At 33.8% G+C, this 27774-nt stretch overlaps 1 protein-coding gene across 1 annotated transcript; it reads right to left on the reverse strand.

Annotated features, from left to right (window-relative positions):
* Positions 1–1461: 1461 nt before the first annotated feature.
* Hmgs (hydroxymethylglutaryl-CoA synthase) lies at positions 1462–27271 on the reverse strand. Its single transcript, XM_072540060.1, has 2 exons — positions 26644–27271; positions 1462–11711 (listed from the first exon to the last, which is right to left on the reverse strand). Exons 1-2 carry the CDS (start codon positions 27066–27068, stop codon positions 10769–10771), a joined length of 1368 nt encoding a protein of 455 aa, XP_072396161.1. The 5' UTR covers positions 27069–27271; the 3' UTR covers positions 1462–10768.
* Between the last annotated feature and the right edge of the window lie 503 nt (positions 27272–27774).

Here is a 27774-nt window from a genome sequence, read left to right on the forward strand (position 1 = left end):
ATTATCGCAAATGACTGCAACGAGCTTCAAAGACTCATGCAAAGCATACACACAGCAAGTCAAGAATATGGTTTAGAACTCAATACAACCAAAACTAAATGCATGCTCATCAGCAGAACACAACAACCTCCGATGCAACTGACATTAAACAACCGAAAAATAGAACAAGTGGAGACATACACATACCTTGGAACCACAGTCAACACAAAATGGGACCAGTCAACAGAAATAAGATCACGAATTGAAAAAGCGCGAAACGCGTTCAACAATATGAAAAAGTGGTTCACAAGCAAAATCTCAATGGAACTAAAATTAAAACTGGTCAAGTGTTATGTCTTTCCGGTCTTGTTCTATGGAGCAGAGGCATGGACCACAACGGAAGCCACCCTGAAGAAACTAGATTGCTTTGAGCTGTGGATATATCGCCGTATTCTTCGGATATCCTGGACAGACCACATCACTAACGTGGAAGTAATGCAGAGAATAGGCAAAAGCAAAGAAATAATCTTACCGTAAAGAAACGGAAGCTTGAGTACTTCGGACATGTCATGAGGCATACTAAGTACCGGCTGCTACAGTTAATAGTCCAAGGAAGAATCGACAGTAGGAGAGGACCGGGAAGAAGACGACACTCATGGATGCATAACCTGCGACAATGGTTCGGACTAACATCGACCGAACTGTTCAGAGGTGCCGTAAACAAAGTCAAAATAGCCTTGTTAATAGCCAACGTCCGAAACGGATAGGGCAAAGGAAGAAGAAGAAGAATTCAGAAAAACTTCTCCGCGATGCTCACAAAGTAAATAATTTAAAACTGCCTGACGTGCGAATCTTTTGACCAAACATTTTGGGTTAGATTGGACACAACTCGATCGGCTTAACTACTATAAAGAGCCTTTTCAACGGGATGAACAATAAGCAAACGAGAACTACTTGGAGAATCCTGTTCCAGAGTTAGAGTCTGTCGAAACCTGTGAATATATATCCGAACTTCCGGATATTTTAGTTTAAGTGATATGTATATAAATTGTTTACATATTATATTATTGTTTAATATCAAAATAATTTTTTTTCACTAAGTAACCGACACAATGATGTTTTATTAGTTTCACAACTGGCAATATCTTTATAGATCATTTTCATATCCGCCGATCTCCAAGCATTGCAACCAAAAATATTAAAAAAAAAGAAAAAGAAATAATTTCTTAAGCTCGTCTTTCTGGACATCCCATCACAAACCAAATTTTATATCATTCTTCATCAGTTTCATTGTTTTAATTTAATTTTCTACAGTTTCGCGATTTCCCAAAGTTATGGAAATGGGAGATTGCCAACTTTGATTTTACACCCCTTATATGAGATTCCAAAACCTTAGTAATGATAATTAATGATTTACTGGCTACTGATTAATTTATTACCTGTTGCACAAGGTCACGTTATAGGAGAAATAAAAAACAATAGTCTGGTTTTTAAAAAATACCTGTATTTCAGAAGTAACAACATAAGGTAGCCACTTTGGTACATCCTACGAATAACATTTTAGCACCACTTAAAAACTAAAAAACAAACTACTGCGCAACAAAAATTTCTGGTAGTCATCCTTATACGCTTCAACATAAATAAATTAACAAGAAATCTACAACTGCATAATAAATGTTTGTATAATATATATATTGCAACTTAAATAAGATATGTGAAAAAAAGTCTAAAAAACAACCCTTTTTGAGTAAGTTAAAATATATAACAGTTAGGTATATTTAAGATTTACGTTAAAGAGTTATCATGGATTATAAAAAGTTCCATAAAGGGATCCATCCAGGTATTTTGGATTGTCTAAAATCGGTTCTCTGTATATTTGTAAATAAACCATCGAAAATTGTTTCAAAATATAATAAAATCATAATAATTGATGGATTCGACTGTTACTTGATGGAAATTCATTTTATGTAACAATAAAACACTGAAAACTTTGTTTTCAAACTTCCACAAAATTTATTTTAAATTCTTATCACTACAGCTGTTTCGGCTGATTGCCTTTCTCAAGTGATCTGTTTTTGGTATGGGTTTACACTTTATAGTCTCTAATGAAATAGGTTGAGGAGGGGAGAACTGTTTGTCTCAAGCTGGTCATTCAGAATTATATCTGTGTTTTTTAATTTGCTTATTTCCATAGATTCTAACAAAGGTAGCTTAAGGCCTTTATTTTGAAAGTGGAGAATTTTAAATTCGTCATTAAAAGAATGATTATGATCTAGAAAGTGAATCTGTTTTTCTATTATTGAAAGCCCTTTTATGTTCTGCTATTCGTTTATTAAAATTTCTACCTGTTTGACCAATGTAAGTTTTTGGGCAGTCGCCACATTTAAGTTTGTACACACCACTGTGTAAGTGTTTTTTATGTTGGCTCTTGTTGTTTTTAATATATTTGCTTAGGTTGTTATTTGTTTTGTTGTTAGGTTGTTATTTGTACACCAGCTTTCAGAACAAATATCAACCTAAGCAAATATATTAAAAACAACAAGAGCCAACATAAAAAACACTTACACAGTGGTGTGTACAAACTTAAATGTGGCTACTGCCCAAAAACTTACATTGGTCAAACAGGTAGAAATTTTAATAAACGAATAGCAGAACATAAAAGGGCTTTCAATAATAGAAAAACAGATTCTACATACGCACTTCACCTTCTAGATCATAATCATTCTTTTAATGACGAATTTAAAATTCTCCACATTCAAAATAAAGGCCTTAAGCTATCTTTGTTAGAATCTATGGAAATCAACAAATTAAAAAACACAGATATAATTCTGAATGACCAGCTTGAGACAAACAGTTCTCCCCTCCTCAACCTATTTCATTAGAGACTATAAAGTGTAAACCCATACCAAAAACAGATCACTCGAGAAAGGCAATCAGCCGAAACAGCTGTAGTGATAAGAATTTAAAATAAATTTTGTGGAAGTTTGAAAACGAAGTTTTCAGTGTTTTATTGTTACATGAAATTTCTTAACTCAATTACTTAAATTAACTCAATTTTTGTCGTAGCTGTATGCCGTAAAACACGTAACCACGTAAAACAGTGTTCGAAGTTTGAGGATATTTTTCATGATAAAGCGTTTTCTACGGCGAGAAAAAAATTGAAATTCATCATATTGTGATATTAGATATCTTCTCCAGCTAAGTACTAAAAATTATGAATGTTGAAAGTCTCCCGAAAATCCCAAAAGCGGTTTGTCCTATACGGTGTAGGTAAAAGTGTATGGTCGGTATAGTAGAATTTAACAGGATATCTAACACAGATATAAAATCATATTTTCAACGAATAAACAAAGATAACAATCATATTTCCCCTTGGCCCCCCTCCACATTTCTCATGCACGCCCATTAGTGAACGCCAGACGATTATTTCCGATCCAGCTTATACGTAAGAAACAGCAGGGTTGCCTTATTACATATTTGTATTAAAACATTGAACTGATTCAAAAAATTAGCGATCAGTGGCGCGGCTATATTGCCATTCAAAACTGGATGATGATATTAAAAATTAAACACTAATTGACACAAATACTGGTACAAAATTTCTTAAACCCATGAGAAATTTACAGATTCGCATTTTTATTTGACAAAATTGCAACCTAATTTCCAATAACACAACATAATTTTGGCAACATCGCCATTCGTCCGTTCTCTTCAATGGTAAACGGTATACGAGACAGTATTTCTTTTTGGAGGTAACCGTGTAAGTGTGAAGATAAAAATTTGATATGCCGACTGTTTATACAACAGAAGAACAAGTACAAATAATAAAATGGTACTTTGGCCATTATTCATCAATTTGAAAAGTGTGGCTGTACTAATGGCAGATGTAAAAAATGCTGTCCAACAGATCAGCAAAAAGAAAATTTCTCAATAACGAGAAATTAGAGAAATTTAAGTTTGTGCATTGGCTGAAGCGACGTCGTGTTTAAGTAAATAAATTGCCGATGAAGTTGATTTGAATGCGAAAACAGTGAGGAATATTTTGAAAATACCAAATATCTCATTTTTAATTAAACGACGTAATTTTTCGACCAGTTTAAGTTTAATATAATACACCTACTCCTTCCTAATGCTTTACTAGTACTGTCTCTATTATGATTTATGAAAGACCAACCCAAGAACCATTTAACCTAAGCTGCCATTTAAATCAATTCGCCCAAATTAGATTATCTTAGAACATTGTTCAAATGGTAAAAAGACGACACGTCAAATAAAACCAACAAGTTTGGCAACGTCCCCTCTTCTGTTGAATTTATTATTTCCACTAAGCCCCCTTTCAGACGAGGATACTGTATCCGAGATACGCGTATCCGAGACGCAGATATTACATAGACTCAAATGGAGCTTTTCACACTAGACGCGCGAGAGATACAGTATGCGAGATACCGAATTCAGTATCTCGGACTTTCCTGTCGCCGACGACTGAATGCGTATCCCAGATACAGAAGAAACATTACGTTAAAATGAACGCTTTAAGACACGAATACTTTTGCACCACATTCCATAGACGCGCGATTTTCTGTCGAATAATTGTGAATGAGCAACGAAAGAAAGACGGTGTTTTCTGAATATAGTTAAATAATGGAGCGTACTGTATTTGATAGTGACAAATTTATTTGTTTGGTACAATCAAATCCCTGTCTATGGGATACAGCATCGCCAGATTACTGCAATAGAAATAAAAAGCAGCAGTGCTGGGTCGAAAATTCTAAGCGACAATTTTGAGACCATGACTGCAGTACAGCAAAATGAATATGGTAAGAAATAAACATGTTTTTATTATAAATACATAGTAGAATAGTTTAATATTTTGTTTCATACGTATACAGTTTAGTTTTAAAAGTTTGCTAATTGATTATTTTGATTATTTAACGAATATCAAACTACATTATTGTGAAAGGAATACGAATTTTTTATTTAGGGCGAGATAAACAATTTACAAATTGGAGATAAGTACACATATTTATTTTAAATTTAAGTCATAGACTTTAACTTTAAAAAGTCATAGAAAGCCGTTCTTTTGATGAAATAATTCTACGCATAGTTGTGTCTTTTTTACTTGAATGAATTGAATTTCCAAAATTTTGTGAAGTTCTTCAAACGACTTCACAGAAATTCGAAAATAATTAAAAAACTTCGATGGATCTTGCAATAAATCTTGATACAGCAAACTATACGTTCCCTTGGTTTCTCTTAATTCTACAATAGGATGAACCCACAAATTACGTCGTCTTTTCAGTTTCTTTTTATTTAATATGGACCACAGCATAACACACTCTTCTACATCCATAATCCAAAAATATAACCGCACTGCACTGCTACTATTTTCATACTGACGAGCATGCCCGTGAATCCGATACAGCCGCCATCGAAAATTCTGTATCTCGCATACAGTATCTCGGATACAGTATCCTCGTCTGAAAGGGGGCTAATGCATTTTCGACGATATAAAGGGCGGACCTAATATACCTCTCTCTTTTTAAACAGGTGTTTCTCACTCCATCTCACGTAAGTTATAGATTCATTGATTGTTTTCGTAGGTATGGATTCAAAACTCCTTTATGGTACAATGAGTGCAGTTCGAATACCAGATAGTACTAATAGTAAAGAATCAGATCTCTCCGACGTAGATGGCACAAATGAGATGATATTGTGTCAAGATAGTGACAATGAGGAGCGTGAAGAGTTACCAAGCAATGTCAAGGAAACTGTCATTCCTACCACATCCTCAGATTCTTCAGATAATGATACCTCTTTGTCTGAAAGACTGTGATATAAAAGGAAGAAATCTCATAATTGGGTGAAAGTGAAAATAGAAAATCAGGTAGAAGAAATATCATTTATGAATATTTCACTAATATGACAGCCGTGAACTGTTGGTTATTAGCCAGAATAGCAAAGAAATTTGATTTACCCCTTTGGGATACCAAACTGGCAAAAGCCGATGCTATATGCAAAGTGGAAAACCAACTAAACAGAACAGAGTAGGAAGACCGTCAAGTAGTAGCCTTCAGCAGATGTACGAGTACGAGTGTAAACGAAAAAGGGACCCACTACCCCAAGAAGACATCCGTAAAGATCATTTCATCATTTTCCCTATTGGCATGGGAGCACTAAGTCAAGATGCAAAGTTCTAGGCTGAACGGGGAAAACATATAATGTGCACAAAATGCACAATACCGTTGTGTCTTAATAAAAAAAGAAACTCCTTCAAACTAGTTTGAATTTAATATTATATTGTTGCATCATGTTCCATATTTTGAACCAAAAAACTTTTTTTGTCAATAAGTTTTCCTAGAGCTAGATTTATTCGATATTTTTACGTGAAAATAGAATTAAAATTTTTATCTGAGAATTTATTAAAAAAAAAACAAAAATTCATGCGGTAAAGGGTTAACTCAATTAGTATGTTTTATTTCTACTATTTCGATAGCCACAAAAAAACAGATCTCATAACCATTTTGAAGGTTTATTTACAAAAATACATTTTTATTTCACATTTGACCAAATTTCGTCTAAATCGCCTGGACTATAAGATATAAATTTGTCAATATGTTAAAAATGAAAGTGATTACCTACTTTCACCGAATAGTGTATTGAACAGGCACTTGAATAGAAATTTGAGCTCTATAATATATAATTCCATTTCCGAAATTTTAACAACAGAAATTTTATGCTGCATTTCCATAACATTCCCCAAACCACACGTAACAAGTCTAGGAATATTTTGTACAAACATTTTAATATCCTCATTATTTATTTAACAATATGACTGAATTTTAAATATAATACTTTTGTATATGTTTCTGTTCCTGAATATAAACATGACTGAAGAAAAAGTCAGAATAAATTGATTCAAAATCTTTTTTTAGCATTTCCTTCACTATTTGACTAGAATCAGAGCGGTAGTTACTATGCAAATTTATTTTCGATAATGATATAGGTATATTTCCACAAAACGTATTAATACTATTTATGTAGGGATAATAAACACGGGAAATTGATGGTTTTTGTAAAAATTGTGTCCTTGGACACGTTTTTTAATGTTCTCTCTGTTTGTCCGATATAATTTCTGTAAAACAGTCTACAAATTGATTTATATATCACAGATTTTGTGGTAGTTTGTTAATTCTTGATTGACTCTTCTCATATATAGTTTCAATTCTCATTCAAAAACATTACAAATTCATCAACGTTTATTACTGTTGTTAAGATTCGATCTTTTTATTATATTTCCGTCACTTTCTTTACCTCATCACAACTAAGTCAACTGCATAACTTTATATGCTTTTTTGTACGTAATTCAAGTAAAATTATGGTTCAGGATGACACTACTAGAATAAATACTTTAACAGTCAAAGACATTCACTATATTCGTAACACTATTTATAAGAACAGAAGAAAAACTCTAACTGTTTTACCAAAAAATAGAACCATAAGTAGAACAGATGCTATTGCGTCTATAAAAACAATAAGTAACTACTAAGACAATAAAAGATGAAGACTTTGTGTTCATTACCCGATATTGTGTCTAACAAATGTTTTCCTTCTTTGCAAAAATAGCAAATTATTATATTAATGGTACAAATTCCAAAATAGTTCGCTGCATGTTTAATTTTTTTTACTTTATTTCTATATTAAAATTTCAACGGTGACATGATACTTTAATACTGAGTCATAATAATCAGGAATCTATTTTTATTTACCTGCTATTCTCGGGAACAAATTGATGTATGTTACTTCAGGTAGGGGATTAACCAAATTGGTAATTTTAATCCCGGGGACGAGTTAATACACGTCCCAAACTTTACATCGGGCGTTTTCCATTTCCATTTCCAATTAACATTTAACTGTAAAGTCAGAATAACAACTGAAGAACCACAAATCCTTATTATCATTATGTAGTCTCAGAGAACGACATAAAATCGCTGACATACGCACACCGTATTATTTTAAGTTGCAATTAGTAATTAGATATACGCATTCCAAGCGGTCCGTTTATTTGCTTTTAAATCTTTAATAGCCGGCGAAGTGCATGATTTAACTAAGCAATATTTTCTACTGATTTCTATGATTCATGGTATATGATAGTCTTACCGAAAAACAAATAAACTGTCGTTACTATAATTAAAATAAGATAAAATAAAATTGTCTTTTGTAAATACTATTTATTTAATTAAAATCATTTTCCCTACTTTTCATCTCTTGTTTCGAATGGACACTTTTGGTCAATTACGTTAAAAAGTTAAAAAACAATTATTTAATTCATGTCTGTGAAAACGAAAATACAAATTATACAACCCTGAATCGTCCTTGTGTTCATCGTGGCATCGCTGCGCTTCTATCGTCCATAAGAAATACATGGCCCTATCTCCGCAATGTTATTTTCTTAACGTGGAACGCTGTTTAGCTCCAATTAATGAAGAAATATTTTTTTTATAGTCCAGAGGTCATAGCATTTCTTAGCAGATATATGGTTAGTTAACTCTTCACTTTGTTGACCATCTATTCATGATTTTTCTTTCATTACCACTCGCTATAGAATGTAATTTGTTATTATTCTTATTTTGTCAAATGTCTGTTTTTATTGCTTGACTATTTTGTTTAAGGTTGCCATTGTATATTTTCGTTTAGTTGCTATTTTTAAAACTCTTTTTGCTGCTTCACGATTGTGACTGCATAATTTGCATAGTATGCGAATGTTTTTATCGTCCATTTAATTATGTATAACTATTAATCTAATTAAGTCGAAAGACAATCGGAAGACGTCACTAGTTTTTGTCTAAATTGTAAACAAGTTGACTGCTTATTTTTATCATTTTTTCAATAACAAAAACCAACCTTACGAGACTCACAAACAAGTATTTGTTTTGACCAAAATCATCTCTAAATTGTCCCATTAAAAATAAATTAAATCATCTTTTTTTGGTGGTCATTAGCTTGTTGTCAACAAGCCATTATGGTGTTTATTTTAAGAAATGTCTTGAAGTTATGGGTATTATAAATAAATATTTAGGGAAGATACAACTACTCTACACAGACATACATAAATCAAAAATGAAGATTTTGCGGTTGCATACAAAATAGTGGTGAAAAAAAAAACTGGTGAAATCGATATAAAAAAATTCAAATCAAACGATATAAAGATAATAAAAAAAGTAGAATGCAACAGTGGCATTGGTCTGAGACAATGGAAGAAGAGAAATCGGCTGTATTCAAAATATCTAATCAAGTATGCAGCGCCCTTTGGGATGTCATATATGTTTCGTATGAAGCTAAAAATGAGTAGGGTATGACAGGCGAGAAATAACTTCTCTGACCGTTAAGCGGAAGAGATCGAGTTCCTAACGTTAAATTCACTGTAGTGTTGGCAAGCATTTTAATATTTCTTTGAAGCGGAATCATTTAGGATCCCAATCAAGAGAAACTATTGTTAATGTGTTCAAGTTTACTACAGAAGAATAATATTGTAATAAACACTCAAGAATATACCAAATACATCGCATAACAAATATTTTAGAAGACAATAAAATATGCTCAGGTTTTTCGTATGCATAGCAAAAGCATTCGATAAAGTGTGGTATAAAGGCTAGATACTAAAAGTCAAAAGCTATCTTTCTATTCACTATGTCCAGCTAATTGGAAGACAGAACTTTTAGAGTTAAAACAGGAAGGTGAATATTCAGAACTACGACCAATCAAAGCAGGAATCACACAGGGCAGTGTTCTGCGACCCATACTATATTTATTATATACCTGTGACATCCTTGTTATGGAAAATATTAAACTGACCATATTTGCAGATGACACTGCAATACTAACAGTCGGTAAATCATTCTAAGAAACAACTAGACATCTTTAAAATGCTGTTAACAAAATAAGCACTTATAATAAAAAATTACGCATAAAAAGTAATGAAGGGAAATCTGCCCATATCGATTTCTATTACAAAAAAAATGTATGTGTGTGTGTCTTCTACTTTGGACTTCCTACCTTTGACAGTTTATAGCGGCAATACTGTTCAAGCAACATCAGTCAAATCGACTGTCATTTATTTAGCCTGTTGTGCCAAATCACTATGGATGGATATAACGTACTCCAATAAGTGCAAATGATAAAATTGTTTTAGCAAAATGTGTGTTCTGTACGGTGAACGTTCCGTAGGCTTCGCCAATTTGATAGTCACCACAATCATTCTACGAAGAGTCCACTGGTTCAGTAAACAATCAACCAACATCCGTACTTCGACGAAACGCAAGATCTGCCGAAAACATCGCCGCTGTCTGTTAGGGTGTGCGGAAGAATCCAATTCAATCGATTTCATGTCGCTCACAAGAGCTTGGCCTATCACAGACCACAACTTGTCGAATTTTTCGTCATGATTTGTGCTTGCATCCGTAAAAAGTTCTAGCTGACCCAAATTTTCATCGACGAGTCAGCGATGAGGCCCATTTTTACGTACAGCAAACAGAATCGTTCCAACCAATCACAGTTCCTCAAAGCCAACATAATCCATGTCATATGAACCGCTTAATTAAAGACTCTATATTGTTATGTGCTTTTTAAAATATATATATTTTTTTACAAAATTCCTACTATGCACTTAACAACCGCATGTAATTAATAACCAAAAGTTTAAAGACTTTTATCCAGGAATGTTTTGAAATGCAGCATAACTTTCTTAACACGTAATACCACTCTCTATTATTTATACTACCTAGTCAAAACACTACGAATACCCGTTGGTGAGCGAAGGAATCCTATTGTAAAACCTTCTATGCATTTCGTCTATTTTAACCAAATAATACGTTCCCGGGAAATAGCCCTCTATACTACTGACAGGCTCATAAGGAGCCTTGTGACAAGTTTCCTGCCTCAGTTCTAAGCTAGCCTCAAATTTTTTCGGTTCAAATTTAACCCGCTGCTCCAGCCTCGACATCACCAACGAAGAATTTGAAATTATACGTTTTAGAGAATCAATGTTATTACTAACCGTTACAGAAAACATAGAGGCTGCCAAGCCCGATCCGTAAGAGAACAGAACAATTTTATTACCTGCGAGAACCTCAGGCTCTTTATTCACTAATAACGATACTAATCCTCCGTACAAAGAAGACGTATACATATTACCGACTTGGGTCGCTACCAAAAGTGACGGTTGCGTTTTTTCTACAAATTGCTGTTTACTTACATCTACGAAGGCCTTTTCTAAGTCTCTATCGAAGTAACTGTCTTCTAGTTTCACCTTTTGGAACTTTTCGAGAGACGGGTACAGGTCGGGCTTCTGTAAAAAGTCATTTAAGGCCATTCGTCCTACGGATTTTTGAACCAGTTTGCAGAAAGGGGTGTGGAATAGTACCGCGTCGAAATCCTTTAGCGTAACATCCTTTTTATGCTTCTCCGCCACTTTTTTCTTGTAAAGAGAGTAACAGTTGTCTAAAGCACTTAGGTAACACTGAATTGACAGTTTGCCGTCGACTACCGGATACTCAGAAGTGAGGTCCGGCTTGTAAAAATCGTAGGCGTGTTTCACGTATGTCGCACGAACACCCCTATCGATTACCAAAGGAGCATTAGGACCTAATAACATCGCAACTGCTCCCGCTCCTCCTGTAGGCCTAGCGGATCCTTTAGCGTATACTGCTATGTCAGCTGCCACTACTATCGCATATCTGTAACAAATATAACATACTAGTATCTAGTAAATATGATAAACTTGATTAAAGGTAATTTACATCCAAGATTATCAGTAAATATTTTATCTCTTACATAGGATGAAAATTTGAAAACTGTTATCTTCAATCCAGTAAATAATATACAAAATCGGAAACGACAGATCGACTGATGAATTTGCTTCAATAAATAGAGGCCCAACAATCGCAATTCCGATAACACCATAGACATATATTACAAAATAGACTGATCGTTGCTATACCAGCCCATTCCCCCAGCGCGACAGAGAAAACTGACGTAAAGCAGTCCCTGCGTTTCTTTCTAATTTGCCAGATTTATCGACCACGTGACCTAAATGACAAATGAGAAGGTCACGTGGTCGATAAACCCGGCCTATTAGACAGAGATGCAGGGACTGCTTTGCGTCAGTTTTCTCTGCCGCACTGGGGCAGGTCCCAATATGGACCAACTAATGTTTTGTTTTCTTATAAATTTATTGAACTTGAATAAAATTAATAACTGATTTTTGAATTAGCTCAAAGTACAATAACAAGATACTATATATATATATATATATATATATATATATATATATATATATATATATATATATATATATATATATATATATATATATATATATATAAGGGGAGCGCCGAGAGGGTTTGGACAGCGGGAGGCATTGGACACTCTCATAATTACCATTCCACTAAACAACAAGTGAAACCTCAAATATAACTTGAAGTGCATTTCTGTATTCTTAATATCTGTCTAGACGCCAAGCCGGTAAGTTACTGTTCTAATATTTATTTTTGCCAGACGACATTTGGCGCCTTTCTCCTTAATTAAATAAATGTTTCTTTTACAAATGGCAAGGAACTTTTTATTTTTGAATAAAATAAAGAAGTTTTATTAAAAAATACAATTTACATAAGTACAATTTAAAAAATATATTTATTTAGTTCAAATAAATGTTTCAATCATATACTCTACGACACTGGTCGGTCATCTGTAACAATTCAAAATACCTTCGTAATAGGATTATAAGGTATTGTATTCCTTCAGATACAAGGTGGGTTAGTCGAAAACATCTTAAACCGTCAGTTTCAGGTTGGTTTTTACTATTATATCGTATTACCTATCCTCTCTGTATTCCAGTTCACTAATTAGGGTTAAACTTGTAGTGAGCTATCGACACATTGTGAACCGATTATAGCAATTTGAAACTGTGTTTTGAATTAGCTGGTTTTGTTTGTTTTGGGATACTGATTGAGTATTACTATTAGGTAAGCCTAAATAATGAAAGTTTGTTGCTATTTTTACGATATATAAAGATGCTTTAATAAATTTTGTATTTGATATAAGGTTGAATGCTCGAATAAATGAACTTTGATCAAATAAAAGGCAGATATCGAGCACAGTTTATTAATTAAATCTTGCCCAAATACCTTTGCTTCCTAGAGCATCTTCAGAGTCATTTCGTAAATTTTGACCTATCCAACAAACGTTGAGAATGTCATAAACATACAATTGCACATTACACTACACTACACAAGGACAAACAGTTTAAAATTTTTAAAAATAGGCCAAGCTACATTATGTTGGCATCAGGAGAGAGAATCTTTTGGAATATTGTCTGTATCATAGATATTATTGAAGATTTTACATAGTATTCTTAAAGATTCATCATTAAGAAGTTTAAGAAATTCAGACTGTACTCCGTCTGGTAGGAGCTCTCCCTTCTTTTAGTGATACTATCATCCAGCCTCAAGAGTCCACTGCTGAACATAGGCCTCTGCCTCATGTTTTCAACCCCGTCTATCTTGCGCCGCTCTCATCCAGTTTTTATTGAGTCTTCTTAAATCGTCAGTCCATCTTATAGGTGGTCGACCGACGCTTCTCTTGTCTTCCCTTGGCCTCCATTCCAATAACCTCTTTGTCCATCGCCCATCTGTCATTCTGGCTATGTGTCCTGCCCATCTCCATTTTAGTCTGACTATCTTCTCGATGATGTCAGTCACTCCGGTTCTTCTCCTGAAGTCTTCGTTGGTTATTCTGTCTCGCAGAGTTATTCCTAACATGGACCGCTCCATTCTTCTCTGCGTGACTCTCAGTTTGGTAGCTGCTGGTTTTGTTAAGGTAAGTGTTTCTACTCCGTACGTCAAGACTGGGAGGACGCACTGATCAAATACCTTTCTCTTTAGGCATGTGGGCAGCTCACTTTTAAAAGTTTCTCAGTTTTCCAAATGCTGCCCACCCAAGGCCGATTCTTCTCTTCAGTTCATGAGTCTGGTTATCCCTGCCAATCATAATTTCATGTCCCAGGTATTTATATCTATCTACGAGTTCTATTTCTTTCCCACCAATACTGATGTTCTGGTTGGGTACCAAATAGGTCATGATTTTTGTTTTCGAGATGTTTATATTTAAACCTATGTGGTACTATGGCTGCTCTTATTTCTGCCACTACTATAGGTGGTCCTGTTTCCGTAGGTATTGGGGACTGGTTCTCCCTCTCATCAAAAAATAAATTTCGTATGTAATTTTTCCAGGTATTATCAATACTCCCGATTGTCCACGATTACCTCTCCGTTGTCATTAACAAGTTTACTTACTCTTCTGTTTTTTTTATGCACGTTGAAGTCGTCGTATTTACTTTGTAGAATTTCGATTTCTTAGCATTTTTTCTCCAGTTTTTTCTATTTGGCTTCTCTGATCTTTCTCTGTATATCTCATTGTAGTGTTTTAGATATAGAGTTATTGTTCTTGGTTTTCCTTCATTTTTCCATCAGCTGCAGAATCTCTGTCGTCACCCATGTCTTATTCGTACCTTCTTTGTTTTTCATAAAATTGTCTTTAATGTCGTCTATCCTTTTATTAATTATTTATCGATTTCTTTGAATTTTCTATTTATTGTTTTGCTGATTATTTCTTTTACTTCACTACATTTCGGTTTACTCATGTCATATTTTTTTACAGTTTTTTCGCGTGTTTTCTTTAACTTGGTTCTATACACGCCCACAAAAGGAGGTCAGATTGAATATCAGCGCCTGGATAGGTTTTAACACTGTTGAAACTATTTCGATATCTTTTATTAGCAAGTATATAGTCTATTTGGTTTCTTATAATAACGTCTTCTCCGTAGTCTCTAGGTGATTTCCACGTATACAGGTATGTATAGTATAAGTCAACGAATAGGTGATGGGTTTCAATGTTAAATTCCAATGTTTTATACCTCTTACAGGGTTACACCTCTGTAGTTGTCACACTGGAGCTGATCGCCTTTTTTATGTAACGGGCATATCACACCTTGAGACTATTCACAGGGCATGGTCTCATTTTGGCAGACAAGAAGTAAACGTTTATGCAGTGCTTGTAGCAGGGCGTCGCTACCATTCTTGTAGAGCTCACTACAAATTTGATCAGTTCTCACTTCATGAACTGTACTTAGTTAAAATGACTGCATATGCAGACGATGTAGCCATCATTAGTACGAATAAGCCACGACTAATGGAAGTGTTCAAACAAATTGATCCTGAAGCAAGAAAAAGAGGTCTCAAAATAAACGAAGCAAAAACGAAGTATATGACAGTCAAAAGAATAACTGACAATGAAAATAATATCACAATAGACAACTATACTATCGAACGAGTGGATGCCTTTACATATCTCGGCACAGAAATCAATCAGAAGAACTCCGTAAGTAGCGAAATTAATGCACGTATTTCCAGCGGGAATCGTACATACTATGCTAATAAAAGATTGATGACATCGAAATTATTAGACAAAAGAACCAAAATGACTATCTACAGAACACTGATTAGACCCGTAGTAACCTATGGATGTGAAACTTGGGTAATGACGAAAAAAGATGAAGTCCAACTTAGGACATTCGAGAGAAAAATATCGAGGAAAGTATATGGCCCGGTACAAGAGGAAGATGGCACATGGAGAATCAGGAGAAACGACGACGTTAACGAGTTAAATGAAGGTTATGACATTGTAAGATTTGTGAAAAGTCAAAGACTGTCATGGCTGGGACATGTGCAGAGACAAAACGATGCAAAAACAACAAAGAAAATGTTACAATGGAAGCCCATAGGAAGGCGAAAAATAGGAAGGCCCAGAACGAGATGACGTGGAAGACGACCTGAAAACAATGAACATAAGACAATGGAGAAGAAGGGCACAAGAGAGATCTGAATGGAAGGACATAGCCAGACAGGCAAAGACCCATCCAGGGTTATGATGCCAAAAGAAGAAGAAGAAGAAGTTAGTTAAAATGATGTATTTTGCCAGTGGTGAATTTTGGGCACCAGTAGAAAAATCAATAAAATTAAATAATATTGAAATATTGCTTAAAATTGTTGCGACTTCCACAATGTTTATGTGATGTGATGTGAAAAAAATATTAATAGTATTGATGTAATGCATAAATGCACCATTCGTTTTTCTGCTCAGACGTAATTTCACAAAACTGTATTATCAAATCAAAATCATCCTCATACAGCTCTTGAAGTATCTTTACTATATAAGAATGGAATATATGTATTTTTTTGTTCTTTTCTTGCAGTGACATTCATATGAATATCGATACTTTCTATCAAAAATTTATAAAAATAATAAACAATATGACTACTCCATTCGAAATTTAAATACAATACAACATTGAACGCAAATAAAAAAGCCTTAATGATGTATATTATAATTACTAGCGAAACCTTCATTAAATAAATGCTTGTTAAAAGTTTTACAGAGTAGGTATTTTATTCTCAAAATAAAAGAAAGGTTCTTTTGAACAATATTGCGTATTTACTGGCGTTTTTAAAACCCTATAAATGGCCGCACATAGGTAAATTTTAGAAAAGTCACTAGAATATTGATACACACTATCTCTTCGTCAGGTTTGAAAGTTTGAAGGTTTGAAAATCAATATTAGTAAAACCAAGTCCATGAGAATAAATGCAAGGAACAACACGCTATTTAATATCGACAATATGCAGATTGAAAATGTAGAAAACTTTACGTATCTTGGAAGTGTCATAACAGAAAACGGAGGTACAGAAGACGATATTCGTATGAGGATACGAAAAGCCCAACAAGCTTTCAGCACGCTCAACCCTGTTTGGAGATCTGGCGAGTATACTACAAGGACAAAGATCCGAATATTCCGATCAAATGTCATGTCTGTTCTACTCTACGGATGTGAAACCTGGAAAGTGACAAACACCCTCACAGACAAATTGCAGGTCTTTGTTAACAAATGTCTATGAAGAATTGTCCGTATATTCTGGCCTAACACCATCAGAAACGAAGATCTGCCACACCTGACCGAACAAAAGAGGGTACAAAATGAAAGTCCAGAAAGTGGGGTTGGATCGGTTACACACTCCGAAAAAATAGTTCCAGTATCGAAAAGACTGCCCTAGAGTGGAATCCCCAAGGGAAAAGAAAAAGAGGTCGCCCAGTACAAACTTGGAGAAGATCCATCATGGACGAGATAAGAGGCCAAGGAAAGTCTTGGAATGAGGTGAAGGCCTTAGCGCAAAATGCAAAAAGCCATGCTCGTCTAGAATTTCGGTAATGTATAGGTGTACATTCAACGTTCCTCCATCAATAAATACGAGATCAGTACGGCCCTCGAATGAAATGCCTGCCCAAAACATTACCGAACCTCCTCCAAAAGCAACACGTACTCGTCGAACACAAGCAGCATATCGTTCCCCACGACTTCTGTATGTTTTGATGCGATCATCTGAGCCATAAAGAACTATCCTGGACTCATCACTAAACAAAACATTTTTCCAATCTTCTATCGTCCAATGCTCTCGTGGTCTCTAGCAAACTGTAGTCGGCGTTGTCGATGTGCTGCTGTTAACAAAGGTCCTGTTGCCGGACAGCGAGCCCTTAGACCAAATTCCCTCAACTTTCTTCTCACGGTAGAAGTGCTTAAAGTCCACCTGTGAGCATTTTGAAAACAGTTTTGGATTGATCTAGCCGTAAAGAACCGATTTTGCAAAGAAGTGCGTTGTAAAGAACGGTCTTCTCTGGCCGTCGTGATTCTTCTCGGGCCTGATCCTGGTCGTCGTTTGTAAGATCCAGTCTCTACGAATCGTTGGTAAATTTTTTGGACCATACAACGACTGACTCCAAGCTGTCTGGCCACTTCTCTTTGAATCATTCCATTACCAATCAAAGTAACAATTTAAACAGATTTAGCAAATTTCTCAGCCATAGTTTTTAATTTAAAAATTGCACAAGTTTACTCTTCGAACAACTGTACACTAGTGAAAGGTTTTGAAAAACAGAATAGCCATATTCCAAGAAAAATAAGGTACCAACAATACATGCATTATCCGAAGTCGTAAAACTGATATCAATTCTGCAAACTTATTACCCTTAATTGACCTGTCGGCTATAAACCTATAGACCTATAAACTTAAAGTTATTGAAAAATTCTTACAAAATTCTAGGTGGCCTCTTTTTCGTGACGCGCACTGTATATTTAATTTATTGATAATTTTTGTATTTTATAAAAACTGATATTATTGTATCTTCTGGCAGTATAAATAAATGTTTTGTTTTCTATGTAATACTTATTTGTTTTTGTTTTGTTCCTAGGACCATACAATTTATTGTTAACGGGTGGGGGCGCGAGAAACTTTCATGTCAACAAAAGGGGGCGTGGTACAAAAAAGTTTGGGAACCCCTGGTGTACAGGATACATAGCTTCAGTAACTTCAATAGAACATAAATCTATATATTATTCCTTTTCATAAATGTCCAAAATATCTCGCAAGTTCGTATAAAAAATGAATATTTATAAATGAATTCATTGAAAAAATGGCAAATGTAAAAAACAGAGGAAAGATCCTACTTAAATGGCAAATTACTAGAATAGTAAAAATATTTATCAATTTAAGTAGCAATATTGTTTTTTATAAGTAACAGCCAAAGTCACAAAATTACTATGTTCTGTCCTGAAATTTCAGTAAAATTTTTATGGTCATGAAACACTCTTTGTTTGTTAAACTTTAATATCAATAAATCATTTATCCATATAATCAAAACTCCATCATTCGTCTATGACGGATTGTTCATATTTTCTGGCCTAACATCATCAGAAACGAAGATCTACTACACCTGAATGAACAAAAAAGGGTAGAACATCAAATAAAGTCCAGAAAGTGGGATTGGATTGGTCACACACTCAGAAAAAAAAATTCCCTAGAGTGGAATCACCAAGGAAGAAGAAAAAGAGCTTGCCCAGTACAAACTTGGAGGAGATCCATCATGGACAAGATAAGAGGTCAAGGAAAGTCTTGGAATGAAGGTTTTCACTGAAGCTCTATGCTCCCCTTAGGAGTTCAAGAACCTTATACAGATAACGACATTGTTTTGTTGACCATAGGAATTAAGATTTATTGCAATCCCATCTCTAGAGTATATTTTTTATAATGCTCTAAAACTAATTTTTTGGTTATTTTTTATCCTTAATGGCAATACAAATAAATATGTAAGTAAATAAGTAATATGCTTTATTGTCACTGAAAATTGTACAAATTTTATGGACAAAGACAAGAAAGAATACAATTTAAAAAAAAAACAATAAAATTCTTCCAAACTTAAACATAAAAAATACTACCTAATTAAGAACCTACAAACTTCATAAAATGTACCTAACAAAAAATAAAAATTAGGAAAGCAGATTAATGAATTAAGGGCTCAAATATTCCACCTCCTTGTGCTAAACAGTAACCAAATCTGTCATACAGATTTCTCCTTATATTTTGGAGTAGGGCTGGTGTAATGCTTGCAGAGAAATGAAGTATTTTTGCCCTTAATTCGACTAGGTTTGTGGCCCTTTCAAACTGATGCCTATAAATGTTTTCTTTGAGAAAACCCCAAAAAAAGAAATTGTTAGGCGCTAAGTCACAAGATCTAGCGGGTCATTTAATTGTACCACGTGTACTTATCACTCGATCATGTTTTCTGTGCTGCTGTATGGGGTGGAGACCTGGACTTTAAAGAAAGGGGTGAGCGATCGATTTGAAGCATTCGAGATGTGGACCTACCGAAGATAATTAAAAATAAGTTGGGTAGACTGAATAACAAATGTTGAGGTCGTCAGAAAGATGACAAAGGAAATGGAAATTATGAATACGATTAAGATAAGAAAGTTACAATATCTCGGTCACGTTATGAGAGGGGATAAATATGTGTTGCTACAAACCATAATGCAGGGAAAAATACAGGAAAAACGAAGTATTGGAAGAAGACGCATCTCCTGGCTCAACAATCTAAGAAAGTGGAATAATTGCAGTTCCGTCGACTTATTCTGAGCTGCAATCTCAAAAGTGAAAATAGCTGTGATGATTACCAACCTCCTTAGAGGAGACGGTACCTAAAGAAGAAGAAGAGAAGAAGAAGAAGGAAACGTTTGATCGAGGAAGTCAATAGTTGCTCTAGAGTTGTGAACGGAACACCCATCCTGTTGGAAATAAACCTCCTGAAAATTAACGGGAAGACGTCGAACTGCCGGAATGATCTCATTCTGTAATGGACCAACAATATGGTCGCCTAACATCCCAGTCCAAACATTTAACTTTTGCGGATGCTGCGTTCGCACTGCAACACTGAGGTGCTTATTTTTCCGAGAATAATACCTTGCAACGGATGGATTGTGTTTTTTATGTAATGGAAATGAAGATTCGTCAGAAAATAAAATATTTTTTAAAGTGTACCATAAATTCACAAAACTTCATCCGCCTAAAGTTATCTTTCGGAAATAGTTCTTGTGTTGGTTGTATCTTAAAACAGTGATATCCGTCGAACTGCCGGAATGATCTCATTCTGTAATGGACCAACAATATGGTCGCCTAACATCCCAGTCCAAACATTTAACTTTTGCGGATGCTGCGTTCGCACTGCAACACTGAGGTGCTTATTTTTCCGAGAATAATACCTTGCAACGGATGGATTGTGTTTTTTATGTAATGGAAATGAAGATTCGTCAGAAAATAAAATATTTTTTAAAGTGTACCATAAATTCACAAAACTTCATCCGCCTAAAGTTATCTTTCGGAAATAGTTCTTGTGTTGGTTGTATCTTAAAACAGTGATATCCATTCCTTTTGAGAACTCGCTGACCAATTCGAGCATTCACGTTAACTAAAATATTCAGCATTGTTCTGAATATGTTCTTAGAAAGGATTAAAATTTCCAAGCGGCAGAACTGTTTTGCAGATTTTGAATCATTTTAGTTAAGATTAATATGTTGTGTTAGTAAAGTCCTGTGATTATAATATGATATATAAGTACATGAACATTTTACAAGTACTGTTCGGAGTAAAGTTTTTAAGTGTTCAGATATGACCTGAGTTGAAGAAGCAACTATTTATAGACTTTTAAAGCAATCAAGGAGTGGAAGTATTACAAAAACCACCAAAACATCAACATAGAGAAAACCCATTCATATAGATGATACTGTGAAACAATCAATTCGAAGAAAAGTTCATTCATTTTATTTACAAAAAAGGATTCCCACTTTGGATAAACTTTTAGTGGACATTAATGAAGACGAATCTTTTCCAAACATTAAAGGAGATAATTGTGGAAAACTTTACATGAATTAGGATTCGTTTATGAGAGGAGGCAATATTTAAGGGAAATGTGAAAATTGATGAGGGAAGATAAAAATATTTTTTATTTAGATGAAACATGGATAAATGAAGGGCATTTAGTAAAAAAAATTCCAAATGGTAAAGGTTGCTGTTTGATTTTATTACTCATATTGGAGGAGATAAAGGATTTGTTGATGGAGACTTACCAACCAATTCTGTAATAGTCATGGACAATGCCAGTTACCATTCAAGATTAAAGCAAATGTTACCTAACACTAAATGGAGACAGCCAGTACTCTGGGATTGGTTAATAACCAAAGAAATAGTGGTGCCAGAAGGTTTACTCAAAAAAGAGTTATTGCAGTTATGCAAGCAATATTCACCAAACTTTAAGAAGTATAGTATAGAGGAAATGAGGAGCATACATACAAAAACCGATAAATCCAGTTTTTGAATTTTTTAACATGAATATGGATTCATATCAATTTAGCAGCCCTCTATGTTTCTAGAATATAAAATTCCAACAAAAACCGATATTTTTCCTTTAAAATGATGTACAAAGTTGACCAGTTCAAGCAAATGCTAATAAATCCAAATTTCAAGCAAAACCCGATATATCTTTAAATAATTAATTCGCCTCCTATGATGTAAATCTATAATATCGTGCGTACTTATAGCAGGTTTCTTTATGCTGTTTTGGGCTTCGTTTTATAGTAGTAGCATAAACAAAGAAGTATACTTCTTTTCCTATGGTAGTAGTTTGTAAATTAAAAACGAGAGGACAGAGGACTGTGTTACCTTAATCACGTTGTCGGAAATAAGGGGAAAAGGATTAAGAGGTTATGTTATGTTGTTTATGAATTACGTATTAAGCAGTTATTCAACATAATTGTATTAAGTTTTAACAATGGAATCAAGTGTATTGGAAATTCCTATAGGAAATAGGAAAAAAAAAGAAAAGTGGGACCAAGAGGCAGAAATTGCAAATGCAAAGGTAACAGGTAAAAAATAAATTAAGATGTTCGTTACCTAACCCATTTTTTTGTTTTAGATATGGTGATAGCGATCCTCATTTGAAAATTTTACAAGAGTTTGCAAACATAATGGCTCTACTTATCACTGCAATAAATTGAAATTCCAATTGCACTACAAAATTTTTGAAAATAATGTGAAGTCGGAACAGGATATCAATTTGTGTCATTACATGTCAGTAGTTCCAATTGAAAGGAAAAGATAGACAACAGTACGAGCAGTCAAGGGGCGTAACTTTTCCGTACACTACTTCTTGTCAAAAAGAGTCAGCAAGAAAAAAGTTCAGGTATGCAAGGCATTTTTCTTGAAATGTGTGAATATTAAAAAAAAATCGCATAAACTACGTTGCTAAAACATTGTCAGATGGAAATATCCCAAAAGAAAATCGGGGTGGAGATCACGTGTCCACAAAATTTGTTGTCAAAAAGAATAAAATAAGAGAGTTTATTGGTAAACTACCAGGAAGAGAAGTAATAGAAAGAAAACAAGACGAATTTATTTGGCCGCTGATCTAAGCATAAAGAAATTACATGGCTGTACCTCACTCAATGCGACCCTGAACATAATGTAAACTATTCGATGTTTAGCAGGATATTCGTTAATGATTTTAACATTGGGTTTTCTACTCCAGCATCAGATGTATGGGCACAATGTTCTAGACTTAAATTCAAAATTAGAACGAAAATTAACGAGCTAAAGAAAAGAGAGTTTTGTACTGAGTTGAGCATCCACGAAATGAGGGCTAATGTTTTTATAGTCTGCTAAAAGAAACTCCTGAAAATTCCATTACATTCTGCTTTGATATGCAGCAGGTGCAGCCTTTGCCCAAAACACCTATTAATGATGCGTTTTATGCACAGCAGATTAGCATGTATGTTTTTTGCTGCGTTGATAGCCAGCCCAAACATCCAACTTTTTTTACGTGGACTGAAGATCAGGCAGGTAGGGGATCAATTGAAATAGGTTCTGCACTTGTAAATTATTTGGATTCTTTAGAGTACGATAATATTATAACACTTCGCCTCTTTTGCGACGGATGCGGTGGACAAAACAAAAACTCCCATATTATTCATTCACTGTACTTTTGGCCTAGATTTAAAGCTCCAAGTAACAGAAATATTACTTGTATTTCCAGTCAGGGGCCATTCGTATTTGCCAGCAGACAGGGCATTTGGGAGACTAGAAAAGCTTTTAAGAAAAAAAAATCGGTTGCCTGTAAAGTCGGTTTTACGGGCGAAGATTTTACGTGACAACGTCTTTTTCTCGGTAGAATATTTATTGATATGAATATTATTAAATTGCACAATAGGAACAAAGAATTGCCGCTATAAACTCAGTTTCTCAACTTTTGTGTCAATCTAACAATTAATCAATCAATCATAGTTTACGATAATGAAATATTAGTGTACAATTATTTACCTTTATTGTTGTAGTTGTTGTAAATGACGAATCTACTCACGAATTGAAGACAAATCTCACGATCTCACGATTAAGGTCTTACATCTTACGATTTTTAAATTTTTTTTAAATTTCAAGTGTTTCTAATAAAATGCATGGGAGGAAATCAGCTTTTTTTAGATTGTCACCTTGAAATATCCATAAATTGACTGTATTTTTGTATCAAAGTGGGCTACTCCAATTAACTCAATTAATATACACAAAATAATATAAACAAAGCTTAAAAGGTTCTTTATGCTTTGAAAGTGGTTTATAAACAACTGAATTGTAATGTATATTTTACCGCCTTTAATAAATATGAAGTATAGACTAAATTTTGTGTAAAGAACAAACATTCAACAGACCTAATAAGTAGTAAAAACATATTGATTTAAGTGTGAATTTGAGATAATGTGCTGAAAAAATGTTAAATCCTAAGAAAACAAAATTATGTTTTTATGTATATTCATTATACTTAATACTCTTGGGTAAAATACCTCATATCATATATGTCTTTAGACACAGTTAATAATTTTCATTGAAGTTTAAACTATAAAGAATGTTTACAATCATTGCTCAATATTAATTGGATAAATCCATAGCAATATTATAAAAGAATATAGGTCCCTAGGTAATTTCCTAAAATTATATCTGATACTGGTGGTTCCCCCTAAAATAGGACACTGTAAGCACTCCACATTTTCACTACAGACACAGCTGACGATACTTTCAACGATTTTCAACTTTAGCGATTCAACGCGTCTAATTCTCTAGTGCCGCGCGCAGCGGACCGATCATGTTTGAGTGGGAGAGAGACGCAAGGCATTCGCCGGTCCGGCGGGCCTCTCTCTCGTTCGGTGACTCACTGTAACAGACGTGAGCGGGCGTTACACTTTTTCTTAAATGACTCCGAGCCACAACCTAATTTAAGACGTTGTCACGTCAAAAAAGCCACAATTCTCTCTAGTGAAAAATATGAAGAAATTTACAACCAAATTGGAGTTGTTAAAAAGATAGGCACTGATTGGAGATTGTTTAATATTAATGAGCTTCCTTGAAAAAAGTGAAAGCGCTAGCCGATACAAAGAAGATTGTAATAAAAAAATTTAACAATGGCAAATTCATAAAAATACGATAATTCCAAAACTATTATTTTACTAGTGGGTTGGAAAATTTTAAAAAACTTTTGAAACCAAAATTTTCCGATATTGAGTTGACCATCCCAGAAAAAGAATTGACTCGGGTATCCCCGGAAAAGAAAAAAAAATCCCTTAAACACTTATTAAATCAACAATTCGATAAAGATTGGGAGAAATTACAAGAACTTGACTGGTACCGGGAATTGCTTAATGGCAAAAGTTCAAATGAAAAGGATGAGGAGGATGAGGAAGAGGAGATATGTGATTGCCTGGAAGAGGAACCAACGCTTCAGATTTGATTTTACTTTTTTCAAATTGTTAAATACTTATAATAAAAATAGTTTTCTACATTCTAGTTCGTTTATTTTCTTTTATTAACAAAAAAAAAATATGGTGTCCTCATAAAGATCTTTCAGGCAAAAACCGATAAATTTCTGTTTTCAAGCAAAAACTGATAAATTAAAAAAAAATCAAAAATAAAAACTGTAAAAAAAGCTAAAATATATTAAAATTCTAGAATTTTATTACATGACTTATTTATAACTACTATTTATTTCCAATATGATGTTTCTTTAAATTGTTATGGGATTTTGCTGTACAAGTTTTTGGCTTTTATCTCAAAATTGGAAAAAGTGGATTTATCAGTTTTTGCATGTATGCTCCCCAAATGTTGAAACAACATGGAGATCTCTAAACTTTAAGGCAACTTCTCAAAATCAACAATTATTGTTAAAAATTTAGATAAATAATTTTATTCTTTGTAGTGATACACATTATCATTAAATTGCAATAACAATTGGTAAAATTTTGGTAATTTATTCAGGGAGTACAAAAAATAACTAAATAAAATGATGCTAAATTGCAGGGTGAGGTGAGAAGAAGAAAAGTTGAAGATACACTTTCATGCGCGAAGTTTGATACAGATTCAAATCTATGAACACTATGATATCTGCTTCTAATTAATTTCAAACCTTCAACATCTACTTTTAAGTACAATTTATTACAAAGTGTATTGGGAAATATAATGAAGATTATTTATTATTGTTTATTAGCCAAAATCCTCCTCTTTTATACTAAATTTTTAACAATAATGTTTAAATAAACACTTCACTTTCCAACTTATCTAAAATTTCAAAGTTTCAAGAATTCATTCCACTTTTATAACTCATCTACAAGCACTACCAGATCACAAACAGTTGTTTAAACATGTGGTATCTAGGATAAACATTAGAAAATAAGTAATAAACTACTAAACAGAATTGGTTGAAATTGGACTTCTGATCTCTATGTTACAAGCAACTTCAGTCATTATTACAAAGGTTATTAACTAACACTACGAAAAGACAGCTTTTTGTTGATTTTCTGATAGATATTTACCAATTTTAATGTTTACAAAATCAAACAAGAAGTTTTTATGATCTAAAGGTCCACCAATGAGTTTTTCTGAAAACTAACTGAAAAATTAGTACTCCCCTACTACTCACAGATATATAATTTTTTTTTGAGTAATTAAACCTATGAAGTTTATGCTCACAACTTGAATTAATACATGTATAACTATTGTAACACCAAAAAACTAAGAACTCTCTACTGTGTTGAACACTCCTGATAAAGAAATTCATAGCACTTTTGAATTGTAGTAATAGATAATCTTGGAGTACCTTTACAATTATGTTTAAAGAGTATTTTTGTGGACTTACCTTCCATTCCAGGAAGAAGACTCTATCCAAGACACAGCATTGATGAGTGCTGCTGTACCACCATAACAAGCATTAGTTGTATCTACACCTTCTATATCAGTAATACCATGAGGTTCAAACAACTGCATAAGAACTGTTTTAACACTTTTTGATTTATCAATTATAGTTTCAGTGCCAACTTCCAAACGGCCTATTTCTTGTGGACTAATGTTATAGTTTTCCATTAATTTCTGAACTGCGGTAAGACACAATGAGTTGATATCTTCTCTGTCGGTACAAAACCCCATCTTTTTTTGGCCCAAACCAATTGTGTATTTTCCTGTAGAGACTCCATCATATACTTCTAATTCGGTTTGGTCCACGTATAAAGAGGGAATATACAGCTCTAGGGCTAAAATACCAACATCTTTTGGCCAATGATCCATGATGAATTGACGAAGGGAAAAATCACGATTAAAGACACAACGTTTTCACTTGTACAACTAAAGAACCGTATTTAGTACTGCATACTGCATTTTTCGGATGTAGTGTTAAATAATTTCACAATTCCACCACTCTTTGAACATCTCCAATAATAATTTTAAAAACCCTTCCCATTCTGTATCATCATCCAATAGTTAACCTCAATTTTTTGGACAACAATAAGGCAACGTTGCCACTTTCAAACTTTCTATTCTTAGAAATTTATATAAGAAACTATTTAATTTAATAATTTTATAATACATATTACAAAATGAAATATTTAAATATACCAGTGACATTTTTTCACATTAAATAAAAATATTATCAAAATAGTAGCTAAATTTAAACATAAATAAATGATTTGTTATTGGAATATCCTAGTTTTCATTATAATAAGTAAACGTGCCAACAATACGTTTGCATCATCCAAATCACATCCAAATTAGCAGGAGTAATGCCTAATAAACTTATTGACGGTAAATAATCGACTACTGATAGTTTTCACTACTACTTTGTAGTTTTCGCAATTGTTACTGTCGTCTTTTTAAACAGTGATATAACTTGTCCTGTTTGCCACGTTTCCGGTATTTTAGATTCTTCTGATACTTTCCAACTCAGAATTTTTCACTTGTTGATTCGATTGTCGTGGTCCTTTCCTGTTTCATATTT

Source organism: Diabrotica undecimpunctata, chromosome 8 (assembly GCF_040954645.1).
Source record: "Diabrotica undecimpunctata isolate CICGRU chromosome 8, icDiaUnde3, whole genome shotgun sequence".
NCBI lineage: Eukaryota > Metazoa > Arthropoda > Insecta > Coleoptera > Chrysomelidae > Diabrotica > Diabrotica undecimpunctata.

Bases quoted from the DNA above. Each gene is read 5' to 3' on its own strand.
- Hmgs (XM_072540060.1), bottom strand. From the start codon at position 27,068: ATGGATCATTGGCCAAAAGATGTTGGTATTTTAGCCCTAGAGCTGTAT. The intron at 11,712-26,643 runs GTAAGTCCACAA...TATTTGTTACAG, and splicing joins TCTTCTTCCTGGAATGGAAG to ATATGCGATAGTAGTGGCAG.